This window comes from Amblyomma mixtum, chromosome 8 (assembly GCF_055824585.1).
Source record: "Amblyomma mixtum isolate Tamu chromosome 8, ASM5582458v1, whole genome shotgun sequence".
Lineage (NCBI taxonomy): Eukaryota > Metazoa > Arthropoda > Arachnida > Ixodida > Ixodidae > Amblyomma > Amblyomma mixtum.
Genome location: NC_143019.1, coordinates 20070715 through 20084121, shown reverse-complemented (window position 1 = coordinate 20084121; position 13407 = coordinate 20070715). Strand labels below are relative to the sequence as shown.

The 13407-nt window shown below is 48.9% G+C and overlaps 1 protein-coding gene across 1 annotated transcript in view; it reads right to left on the bottom strand.

The window, feature by feature from the left end:
- Nucleotides 1-12643, bottom strand: part of LOC149331582 (protein Skeletor, isoforms B/C-like) — a 30026-nt gene extending 17383 nt beyond the window's left edge. The window contains exons 1-4 of the mRNA XM_089557378.1: nucleotides 12592-12643; nucleotides 11401-11535; nucleotides 9714-9786; nucleotides 6826-6928 (exon numbers count right to left, since the gene is read on the bottom strand). Of these exons, the coding sequence (XP_089413504.1) occupies nucleotides 6826-6928; nucleotides 9714-9786; nucleotides 11401-11535; nucleotides 12592-12643 (363 nt within the window). The remainder of the gene's footprint in view (nucleotides 1-6825; nucleotides 6929-9713; nucleotides 9787-11400; nucleotides 11536-12591) is intronic.
- Between the last annotated feature and the right edge of the window lie 764 nt (nucleotides 12644-13407).

The window sequence follows — 13407 nt, the reverse complement described above, 5'->3', positions numbered from 1 at the left end:
GGTTAAACCAGTGCACAGAAACATGGACCCGAAGAACCACGAAGGAAGACGGGCGGCGAGATCATTGGAGTTGGACAGGTTCCTAAAGAAGAAACAGATGGTTCTGTATGTTGACGCGTCCAAGTACAGAACGAAGGAAAACGCTAGGGCGGTAGCAGTAGTGAACGCCAATGGGAATATAGTTACTGGTGCATCAGTGCGCACAAGGACAACACAAGCAGCGGAAGAGATCGCCATAGCTCTAGCCCTGACTGAAGCCAATCGGCAGGGACTGAGTTACTGGATAGCCACGGATTCTCAGGCTGCAGCAAGGGCGTACAGAGATGGAAGGATCGGCCGAAAAGCCGCGAGTATCCTCTTAGAACAAAAACAACACAGACATGGATCAAACAACACAAACATTCAACACACCATCATTTGGGTCCCTGACACTGGGGTTGAGGGAAATCTCATGGCAGACACCGTTGTCCGAGGGTTCACGAACCGGAGGGCGGGTTTGCCGGTGGAACCCTTCAGCACGCCAGAATCTTACGGGGAGGCAATGAAGGCGTTGTTGGGAGCGCGCAAGAAGTACTCGGCTCCGGCGGATATCCTCGACAGAGAGCAGGCCACCACGCTCAGACGACTACAAACAGACACCTACCCAAGCAGAGCCATGTATCACAAAATGTGGCCGAACAGATACGCGAAAGAGTGCGTGTGGTGTGGGGGCTACGCCACAACGTACCACGCCACCTGGGGCTGCGAAAAAAGCCCTTTACTACCAAAGGTAAATAGCCCTAGTCTAGAGCAGTGGGAGGCCCTCCTGGCTGACTCCGACCCGAGCACTCAGCTTATGCTGGTGACGAGGGCCAAGGCAGCGGCGGAGGCCAACGGTATCCTGGACTAGGGAAGACCGACCACTGTAGCTCCACATCTATCTATCCCCATCCCCCTACTCCCTAACTCTTCCTTTTTGAAAAAAATAAATAAATAAATAAATGTTTTTACTACTACTACTACTTGCCTATTCTTTAACAAAACTTCCGTTTGGGCTAGATGGCGCATAGGTTTTTTTGAAATGAATTGAAGCGCACAAGAACACGCACACAAGTAGAGGAAACACACAGGACAGGCTCTATTCATCTCCCATCTTGTCTATTCATATCCCGGGTGTCTCACATAACTGTAGCCAAGTTCTTAAAAAGATAGAGTCTCTTAGGCGAGTGCTACCAGCTGTATGTCATTGAGAGTTCTGTGGCATACTCTGCATTTTTTTCGTTCTTGAAAGCAATTTAATTAACAAAGACCAATTAGCTAACGTTTAATATGTACGCGTTTGGGGAAGGCATTGTAAATTTCGAAGTTGTAGATTGTGCTGAAAAACGGCAAAGAAGAATGCCGGCGAAATAAAAAAAAATTACCACTATATAACGGTGCTAATTCAGTGTCCCAACGCGCTATCTCTGAGAACAAAGTCCGCTCCTCTCCGGAGCGCTGTCTTCAAAGAGGCTTTACAGGGGCCGCCAGATATGCGCCAGGATCTTCTAACCCGTTAGCAGGCTTTCTTTTTAGGACGGTAATATATCTGCAGAAGTGGCATCTTGCTTTAGACATTACAGTCTGCTGTTTTTCATGATGATCTAGGACTTTTGAATTTGCACTTTTGCTCGAAGCCAATATTTCAAAAAGTAAGCTACTTTGCATAAAGAAAAAATGCTGCAGACTATGACATAACCCTCAAAGGGCTCAGTTGATTTCACTCCCACAGGACACTCCGTCTTCTTCAATATCTTAGAGAGAGAGAGAGAGAGAGAGAGAGAGAGAGAGACTCTTTAATGAAAAACAGAACTAAGCCGGCGTTTAAAATTCGCTGGCATGCTACTCTGCGTAGGGAGGGGAATTTGGGAGTTAAGGAGAGCAGCGTGGAAGAGGTGAAAGAAAAAAAAAACGAAGACGAAATGCGGCCATGAAATGGGTACTAAGGATGTAATGGCGAGTATTGATGTAACCTATGGAATGATGGAGTGCATAGTCCGTCAAATGGGCTGACGAAGTTCACTGCATGAAGAATGCATGAAGGTAACGTGCAAGTGAATTTAGAGCTTATCGAGATGTCCAATGCCTTTTAAATATGTAAAAAGAAAGTGCATTGCAAGTCTCTGTTGCCTGAAGCAGGCTAAGGGACCCAAAACTTTGTCCATTGTTAGGGGCACTGGGCAGAGCTTCTGCATGCAATGTTCATAGTACGCACGCTCGTTAGCATACGCAGGGCACTCAAGCAGGATATGTTCCACAGTTTCTATCGAGGCACAGTTGTCACAATGCGGACTGTTCATTTGTCCTAAACGGTATCGCAAGCCTTTTGTATATGCAGCATTCAGACGACATTTAGCTGAGACGCCAGGTGTTGTGAGGACTCTGTGAGATTGCAGGTCTTATTTTCAACAAACACCGAAGTACAAACAATAAACGAGGCGGCTTTTAACGGAAAGGAAACCAATTACAATATGAGCGAGAAGAAAGGAAAGGAACAAGAGAACAACGCAACAATACACGGGAAAAACACACGGGGGAACAGAACAAAGTGCTTATGATAAATGCAGGAAAAAGAGTCAAAGAGGAAAGTTCACACTACTTGTCTTATTCGAGCAACGAGCGGGGAGGACTGGCTGGGTGTCGGGCAGTCAAGGAGTCTCTTGGCGTTCCAACGTCGATGAAACGCTACCGCAGCGTCAGCGTTCATGGGCTCCCGGCACGGTTCCCAGGTCTGGTATCCCGGAAAAAGGTCACGTAGGCGCCAGAGGCGGCCTGTGTGGAGCAGCTGACGGATGGACGGAGAAGAGTGGCGCCTGGGCCTGGTGGTTGAGGCTCTCGACGATGGATGTCCAGGTCTGGTGGCCCGGACGTCTGCGGCTAAGGCCCAAGCCCGGAACTCGGGGAGCCAGCAGAACTCGTCCACGTCCGTCGCCCACCGCGCTCTTCTCTTCTCTGCCACGTAATCCTCTTCGACCTGCCCCGCGTTCCCCTCCGCACGCGCTCCTCGTGCTTTGTCTTCTTCTCACGAACGCCGCTGGGTGGCGCTATCTCCTTACAGAAGGCCCCCTCTTCGGAAGTTTTTTCCAAGGGAAAGAACTCAACTTCAGGAGAGCGACACCAGACGCGTTCGACGATCGCAACACAGAACACCGCACCACAGCGCGCACACTACACACCACACACAATACGACGGTCGTCAATGTTCGAAGCGTTCACAGACCTTCGCACACACAGCACAGAGAGCACATGGAAAGTCAACGTAAAGCGTCCATAGAGGGTGAAGAAACACGGAAAGCATAAAAAGTAAATAGCCGACACTCAAAAACAAACATGAACAAACACAGACAATGCCAACAAGAACGGGTGTGGGCTATATTCTTCCGTATTCCATTCTTCACATCAAACCACTTCACCGTCGCGAGAACTTTTTCGGCTAGTACTTCCGTTTTCCTTTGTGAAACCGTTTTCTCCAAACCGACCTCGGTTTCCACCATGATTTTACATGTTCCCGTCCTACGATGTTATTCACTCTGTTCTCCCTTGCCTTCGACACAGTCTGCTGACACATATCACACGATCTGACATAACTCTTAATGTCAGCCTGTACACCGGGCCAGTAAAACTAACTGAGCACCCTAGCTATTGTTTGCCGTATTCCATGATGGCCGGATAATGCACTCTTATGTGCCAACTTAAGAACTTGCGTGCGTAAGCCCTTCGGTACTACCCCTTGCTCAACGACTCGGCCGGGACACACTTGGTATGTCCGGAAGAGAACACCTTCATCTGTTTCAAAAAAGTGGGCGGTCTGTCCCTTGCCACGAAATATTTTCCCCAACTTCCTGCGACACACCTCTAAAGTCGGGTCTTCTTCCTGTTTGAGGCGAAACTCCTGCCGTGACAAGTGGAGTGTGTTCAGAGTGGGGCTTTTACTACTCTCTGAAACCTTTGCTGTCACCGTAAGGGAAGGAACATCGACCGCACCCGTCATGGCAAGGGGAACTGGCTGATCAGTGAGAACTGGCGGGTCAACCGGGAATGGAGGTTTAGCCCCGGGGACATTGCCTATTATAATGTCGTATAAGGGTGTAGACAAGCAGCGCGCGATGGCCTTACCCGAGAAGTATGGAGAAGAAATCACCACCTCCGCTTCCGGAACTTCTACACGGGTCCCATTGGCCAAGAATAATGTAGCCTTTTTCCCTGTTAGTGCCGCTGGCGGTACAAGAGACTCACGCACAACAATACCGGTGCTGCCCGTATCCCGTAATACCGAACCATGCTGGCCGAACACCTCACCGTGCGCCACGGGCATAGCAGTTTCCACCGGGTTGGAAGGACAGACCATCTCCCCCAACTGGCCCTCTACGCGCGTTACCACTGCAGTGCTATCGGGATGTGAATATCGAGGTGTCATGCAACAGGCGGACTCCTCACGGTCTCCTGGCCTCTTAGCTTTGCATGACTGGGCATCATGTCCTACCTCGCGGCACCAGGTGCAATACAATTGCTTCGGCTTTGTCCGACAATCCGACGCCTTGTGCCCAGTCTTCTCGCAAAGAAAACATCGAAGGCGGGATTGTGCACGTGAAACCTCGTCCTTGGCTTTAACTATCGTGTGCTCACCCTCCTCTTTAAAGAACAACAAGTTATTTTGCCGCTGTGCCTCGAGAAAATGATCGGCAGCCTCCGCCAGCTTAGAAACTGTCTTGCCCTCCCGCTCACGTAAGAAAAGGGCTAAACGAGAATGACAGTTGTTCAGAAATTGTTCGCTCACGACCATCTCGCGAACCACCTCAAAAGTGCGGCCTTCACCCCGCATCTCGACCCAACGGTCAAAGAAGCTAAACAACCTGGCAGCATATTGCGAGGCCGTTTCTCCATCCTGGGGCTTGCTCTGGCGAAACTTCTCTCGGTACCCTTCCGCGGTGAACCTAAACCTCTGAAGCAAGGCAAGCTTCGCTTTGTCATAATCCACGGAATCCTCAGGCGAGAGCCGACCGAAGACCCTAAGTGCTTCGCCACCAAGGCACAAGCTCAACGCCGTTGCCCACTTTTCTTTTGGCCAACCCTGCCCCGTGGCCACATGCTCAAATCTCTTTAAGTAGGCATCGAGGTCATCCCGCGCTTCATTGAACTGTGGTATGAGGCTGTGCGGGTTAATGGAGCTGGTCGATGAGACGCTACGCTCTCCACGGTCACTCGGAGGATTTGCGCCACCCTCCATGAGCCTTATTTGTAGCTGCAAGTTCCGCGCCTCTAACTCCAAGCGTTCCTTCGCAGCCTCTCGCTCCGTCTCTAAATTCCGTGCCTCTAAATCCAATTTCTGCTTCGCAGCTTCACGCTCAGCCTCTAAATTCCGTGCCTCTAATTCCAATTTCTGCTTCGCAGCTTCACGCTCCGCCTCTAAATTCCGTGCCTCTAATTCCAATTTCTGCTTAGCAGCTTCACGCTCCGCGGCTCTCTCTTCCCGTGCCTTACGAAGCTCGTCCTCCACCCACGCTCGTAACTCCGCGCCGCACAAGCCCATGCGCTCGCCTAAAGCAACCAAATCTGAAGCGCTCATATTGTTCCTAAATTAACACAACAGGCAAATAAATAAAAACCGACCTCGTCCTGTCGTAGTGGACGCCAAATTTGTGAGGACTCTGTGAGATTGCAGGTCTTATTTTCAACAAACACCAAAGTACAAACAATAAACGAGGCGGCTTTTAACGGAAAGGAAACCAATTACAATATGAGCGAGAAGAAAGGAAAGGAACAAGAGAACAACGCAACAATACACGGGAAAAACACACGGGGGAACAGAACAAAGTGCTTATGATAAATGCAGGAAAAAGAGTCAAAGAGGAAAGTTCACACTACTTGTCTTATTCGAGCAACGAGCGGGGAGGACTGGCTGGGTGTCGGGCAGTCAAGGAGTCTCTTGGCGTTCCAACGTCGATGAAACGCTACCGCAGCGTCAGCGTTCATGGGCTCCCGGCACGGTTCCCAGGTCTGGTATCCCGGAAAAAGGTCACGTAGGCGCCAGAGGCGGCCTGTGTGGAGCAGCTGACGGATGGACGGAGAAGAGTGGCGCCTGGGCCTGGTGGTTGAGGCTCTCGACGATGGATGTCCAGGTCTGGTGGCCCGGACGTCTGCGGCTAAGGCCCAAGCCCGGAACTCGGGGAGCCAGCAGAACTCGTCCACGTCCGTCGCCCACCGCGCTCTTCTCTTCTCTGCCACGTAATCCTACCACATGGTGTGGGCCTGCCAGCAGAACCCATCCCTACCCCCTATCCCGAACCCCACCCGAGAGGACTGGGAGGCGACCCTGTCCGGTTGCTGCACCCTCGAGGCCCAAAGGGCCTTAACGCAGCGCGCCCGGGCTGCGGCAAACGCCAATGGTGTGCCTGACTAGGCATCCCACCTAGTGGTTGTAAGGGCGTGACCCTTCAGGTCACGACCCCCAACACCTCTCTCTATGATTAATAAATGTTTTCACCACCACCCCTTCGACCTGCCCCGCGTTCCCCTCCGCACGCGCTCCTCGTGCTTTGTCTTCTTCTCACGAACGCCGCTGGGTGGCGCTATCTCCTTACAGGTGTACATCTCACAAATATCACCCCCTTCGCTCAAGGTGTTGTTGAGGTCCGAAGTGCAACTGTTACTGCCTGTTTCTTTTTGCCACAGGTTTCTTTTTGTCCTTCCCATAAAAGTGACGAGAATCTTCCCCATATAATCTAGCCATTTAAAAACTGGCATGCAGTAAAGAAGCGATGACAGTGAGACGAAAAACATTTTGCTCAGCGACGGAGTGTCCCCCACCTGGTACGCCTTGCAGTAGATCCCAAAAGTCCGGTACTCGGTGATCTTCTTCGGCAACCTGAGGTGCACTTGCGCATTTCTGTAGGCTTTTAGGACCTTGGTGCTGCGGTGCAAAGTCACCGGTAAACTGATCATTCTAGTCACTCTTCCAGACCGACCCGCCTCCTAACAGTGTTAACAGCGCCGGACTCATTGGACAGTCACTACTTTACATGGTAGTGGCAGCAGCTCTCGCACAACAAAGTCCACTGGGGCTGTCGTCTGACAGGAGTAGAAGTCACTAGCTTAAAGAGTTGTTACCTTGCTGGAAACTTCTCAGTTTCAAATTTATTTTCTGTCTGCACACCAGCACTATACAGAGAGCATGCGTCAGTGCCGTTCAACTTCTCTTGGGTCACTTAAATCCGAACAATTCGCAAAGCAAAGGACCCTTGCGAAAAAGGAGCAGGTCACTTTGACCTTAAGTGGAAAGTGCGCTAGCTGACAGTGCCACAAGAGCACAGAGTGAACAACAAAATTACAGTTAGTCATGTACAGAGGGCAAAACACATGTTTAGAACGACCTAACTGTGTGTTCTGCAGCTTCCAAAGCCGCTGCGAGCAGGGAGGCAAAAAAATGACGAGGAAATCCTATGGGTTTAACTGCACATGCTTACATCCAGACCATCTTTAACCAAATGTTATGGTTAGATGTCGCGTGCTCAGCCCGAAACACGCCCAGAACGTGTTCTAGACAAGCGTTTTGCCCTCTGTACATTTGTCAACACAGCTGTCTAGAGCACTCGAAAGGCGAGTCTGTTTTGGAATTATAACAATCGCCGCTTTTAAAGACATGAGTTAAACAGGACCCATGGGAATGTACAAACAACTAATGGACAGCTTTCGATAGCCCTAGGTCACCGAAAAATCGCACAAATGTGCTTCCCGGCTCGCAGTTCGTGCGCTCTTAACAGGCGTGTGGACGACTCTACAAGCTAGTCTACATTGCTTTCTTCTAGACATAAAAAACTCTGCTTGCGAACTCAGTCCTGTCACGTGGTCTCATGGCGCAAAGCACCCCGTCTGTGACTCAGCGCTCGGCCATGTTACGTGCCCCTGTGATGTCACCACTGTCTAGACCAATCAGCGAATTCTATGAATAACCACGCCATGTTTTTCCAGCGCACCTGCCAATTTGGCCGTGTCATGTGGTCTCATGACGTCAAACATTGTCTGCAAATAAGCGCTTGACCATGTCACGTGACCTTGTAACGTTATCACTGTCTCGATCAATCAGCGAATTTTATGACTAATCACAATGAGATTTTATGACTAATCACGGCGTATATTTTTTCGTGACGAAGCTTTTAATGCTGTAAATTAAAATGGTCACCTGTGAGGTTTAACATCGCGAAGCGACACAGGGGCTATGGGAGCGCCGTAGAGGAGAGCTCGGGATAAAATCAAACAACACGAGGTTCTTTAACGCCCGCTGACGTCACGTAGCTTACGGGTGCGTTTTGCCTCCATCAAAATGCGGCCGCCGTCACTCAGACATTCATTAAACTTCGCATTGTGTTTAAACCATGAATATGAAAGTAATAATATACTACACACCCTGCCAGCTTCACTTGAGTTGGGAAGGTTGCCAAATAATAAAAAAAGCTTACTAAAGGCGACCGGTGTTATATGTTTGTCGCCAAAAACTGCTACCAGTCGCCATATTACTTTCACACCGATGAGCTCGCACGGTAATCACAGAAGGATAAAGCTCGACAGCACATCGAATATACTGTTAACATTTATGGGAGTGAGATACCTTTCCATTCCCCGGCCCATTTAAAGTTTTCCTTCAACTGCCTACGTCATTAGGAGAGACCGTCTGAAGTAGTTCCGCATGCTGTCTAGCTGGGGCGACGCTTCTCACTCATTAAAGACCGAGAAGAAGAGGACGCTGAGAGCCCTTTCCCCCATCAGTGCAGTTTCGAAGCACTAAATCACTAAATGTCCCTGGATTTTTGATAATTCTAAGTTTCGCATTCCTGATGGCACACATTAGCTGGGCTATCGTTTGGAGATCATGTTGATAAAACTGTGTGGACACATGTCATAAGATGAGAGAGCTGACAGCGCTATCTTTCCTTTTCACATATGCTGCGCCCCAGCTGTATTTTCAACATGACCACACTCGTGCATTAGAAACAGGACGGCAGCCGTATACCTCTCCGCAGAAGTATACATGAGGTAACCTCTACGCGTCCGTTCGCAACGCCTTTATTAAAAAGGTGCAGCTTTAAAGAATCCTGTGTTGCTTATTTGTTCTGTACTATAGCGTTATCATGAATCAACATTCTGAAAAAGAATGAAGAAATTTTTACAACTCGTTGAAAGTGTATCTTATGCATCTACGGACACCAAGTGGGCTTTAAAAGAATGGCTCAGGATAAAAAATACTCCAAAGTTGGCGTCTCTTAGGTATGTTGATGGCGGAGGGAGCTCATGCTTCTGAGGCGTGCTATGATTTGAAAAGCTTTCCGCTGAACCCAGGAACTAATCAAGCGCCATGACACCCTAGGAATCGGACGCGGCTAGCGTCAGTTGCAGCATAACGATAAGTGCCTTGTGTGCTTTTCACACAAACGTAGAAATGTGTTTGCCTTTTCCCCCTCTAAGGGAACGACAAAGCTATCCCGTCTTTCCCGCATTGTCAATTCTCCCTGACCACCTGAACTATCTGAAATACAGCTTTCAGTCAGCTGAAAGCAACCTTAGCCACTGCACTGCGCTAAGCATGCATTGACAGCAGCTCCGTTGGTACGAACACAACAGTTTTGCAATATGCGGTGAACGGTACCACGAACTGACCAAAATGCCCAAACACTGCTCAGAGTAGCACAGGTCATACGAACCTGCCGAACTCGTCGGGCAGCTGCTCTCCCTGGTCGTCTAGTTTAGAACCTTTGCTTGCCCAGTAGTAGGCCGCTGAGGGTAGATAAATGAGGAATATTGTTCAGGCACGGCATTTCTGCAAAGATCTATTATTATTTCTACGACAAGGTTAAAAACGGCAACAGCACTGCACAGAAGGAAAGTACAGGACCCTCCAATATGAAATGGAACAAGGGAACATAGTTTGAGCATTAAATTAATGATTACTCCATAATCAAGTATTGCAAGAACAGTTTCTCTAGTTTTCTAACTAGTTTCCCTATTGGCGAATAATATGGCGTATAAAGATCGAAGCGGTGGTCTTGTGGCAGAGCATCCGTCTCACATTCGTGAGGTGCTAGGTTCGTTCGCCTGTGCCACCGGGCACACATCGGCTTTCGAATGGGTACAAGATTTCCGCTGGCTCGGGGCTCAGCTTTACTGGGGCAAATGCTTGAGAAAAGGTCTTGGGACCAAATAGTCTTTAAGAGGTTGTCAGCCTTAGCAGGGAGATAACTTCGAAATTCGCCTTTTTTGTGCAAACCGTTTGTTCCTTTTCCTGTTGGAGGGACCTGCACAGGGCTGACTGTATGCTTCTCCCCAGCGGCACAGCTAATCGGGCCAATATTAATAATGTGTTGGAAAAGGCCTTTCACACAAAGGACCAGAATGAAACAATTCATTTCCAATATTGGGTCATGCGGCTTGGGCTATAATGGATTGCCGCGGGCAGACGCGTTTGATTGTCACTAATACGTATGTTAATTTTGTAAGACGGGGGTTTACTGAAAGGACGACGGGAGCAGCAGTGGAAACACTGCGAGGTCATCCAGGTCGAGCACTGACTCACACGACGATAGTTGTTGTCCTAAAAAAAAAATTCAGGGGGCACTTTGGCTCTCTAAAGTGCTGCAAGGTGAAAGCCTTTCCTGGCGCACTGTTTGGCATTGACTGCGAGACTGTTTGTGCCCTACTAGTGCTTCATACATACTTTGGGGGTGACGCCGATTGCCGTCACATGTACCAGCAGCCGGCGCAGTAAACTACCGCTCAGAGCACGTTTTTGCCACAGCCCCATATTTATCTCAAGAGAAAATAAAGTTAATTTGGGGCCTAACGTAAAAACGATTCACTTTGCTTTCGTTTCATTCGGTCCTCTGCAATTGGTCGCTGCTGCTGGTGATGCAGCTCGATGGGAAATATCAAGCTGGATCTGTCGAAACAAGCCCATGATGCCCCATCCTAACTAAAAGCGTTCCAGGCCCATGTCACATTGGAGGACTTGCGACACCAGCCAGTGATGAGGAACCACGACGCATTTGGCATACCTGACGAATTTTATCGGCGATGCTTCGCTTATGACAAACAAATTGTGTGGTGGTTGCAAGGCCAATTAGGAAAGCATTGTTTGTATGACAAGGCCGGGCTGGATGCGGCGGCGGCTCCACGTCCAGACCGGCCGTGCCTGTGATTGGCCGTTTCCTTCCGCACCCCGTTTCCTTCGTCACGATAGACGTCTCCCCAAAATGAAAACGAAAACAAAATAAAACATAACAAAATGCGAAAGCTATTTGGATTTGGAGTGCACCGGTAGTAGAATTGCAGCCTGACTGCAGCTAGCCCATTTCGGCGCGCACAGACTTTCATACTAAGGGGAGGCCAACGCACCGGGGCCCTTGCCGTCGTAGTTGAAGCCCGTGATGACGATGCTGCTCTCACTGGCGGCGTACACGGTGCCGCTGAAGCTGTGCTCGTACGTCGTCACTGCCCCGATGAGCTTGCCGTAGTAAGCGCCGGCGATGCCTGGGAAGAGAAATCCATTTACTTTTCTAAAGGACCGGATCGATGTCCACAAGTGAGGCACGCGGATGAGATGTGAAAATCTACGTGTGTTGAGAATTCAGTGCCCGTTAACGACTCCTGGCGGTAGATATGATACCGGAGTCTTCCACAAATGCGTACCCCCTTCCCCACAGTCTTTCAATTGCACGTCAAAGTCTACGAAACCAAAAAAAAGGAACACTGAAGAGAAATGAAGTTGGCCTACATCGAGAGGATAGCGCGTTGCACTGAAAAAAAAAAAAGACTACTGTAAATAAAACCGAGCTTTTACAAGCAAGAAAATGCAAGAAGAATGACATGAAGTGTGCCGCCACGGCCTGTTTCCGCAAGCACACTGCAGAGACGTTTAGAGAATCTTTGTAGCGCGGACGCCTGCAGCAAGGATCCCTGAGGCTAGGCTACGCGGCCACTCACTCCCCGACAGTGATCACGGCGTCTTTTTAGGTGTTAACTGCACCAGTCTTAACTGAGTGGCGAGGTGGGAAATGCTCAACTTTTAAATCCTATTCTCCAAGCAACAAATTTGTGTCTGGCTGCTGAAAATCATCAAGAGAGCCAAAAAGAGTCACGCAGTCATTTTTACTAAGAGCAAAAACTATCTGAAGTTGGACTCGGTGTCCCCGTAAAACAAGCAAACGCCGTAGAACATTGTTAAGTAGGAATGCGTTTTACAATAATCGGCATAGGTACGAACCTCGCACGCATTTTTTCTTCACGCAGTGCTAACGAGTGTTTAACGCCTGCAGCATTTTTGAAAGAAACACTTCATCCATAACTATTTCGGGAGTGGATAGCGTTCTTCGCAGACGGCACGAACACAGGAACTTAACGTTACAATCTGCAAATGCACAATGGGAAACCATTGCAGCAGCGAGTGTGTGACTTATATGACTGTTCATTTATGACGCGCCTGGCTGCGACTAAGATATTCGGAGTACGTGAGGCGGGGGAGCAGCAGAGGGAAGATAATGGGAATGTCAGTGATCTTTAAGGTAGACCGGAGAGAAAGGAACTCACCCCGAGGGGCAACGCAGACCAGGAGGGCCACGCTGAGCACCCAGACGTTCATGGCGTGGCGGATTTTTGACGAGGATCGGTGGCCGTACTGCGAACAACGGAACCGCGATTATTGCTGCTGTTTATCTCAGTAGAAACGGTACGTACACAATAAGGGGAACTCGCGAGGCAGGAGGACGCCCTCTTATCAAAGGCCTATGGCTTCAATCTCTTCTGCTTCTTCTTCTGCTAGTAGTACACGGAAGTATCTCAAAGTCACGTTGAGGAAGAAAGCGTCTATTATTGGAATCTAATCGGTTACCTTGCTAATATTTTCTTTCTCATCATTACAATTTTTTTTCTGTTACTATTGTTATTATTTTTATTTATTTATTTATTTTTCAACTCCCTCTGCTGCAGATCTTGCAGAGTCCATCTCCTGCGTGCGTATTTCCCGTTTCTTTTTCGTCTTTCTGCCTTCTGTTGACTTTTCTCTTCCCCAGCATTCTCTTATTTCTATTGATTACTTAATTTATGTATTTACTTTCCCAAGAAAACAAAACAAAACAAAAAATCACAAAAACCCTTTATGCCCCCTCTTCTTGGCCGATCCACCTGTGTGTATATGCGCCATTCTAGAAGGTGAACAACAACAACAACAACAACGACAACAACGACGTCCTTGCCTGTCCTGAACACACATCACATTCACAGTCCGTGCTTCGTCGTACTCTCCCCGCCCGATAGCGCACGTTCGTTTTTAATCAGCGAGAAAGAATCAATTTATTTAGGATTGCTACAGGACGCTAAATTTCACATACCTACTTTGCATGCACA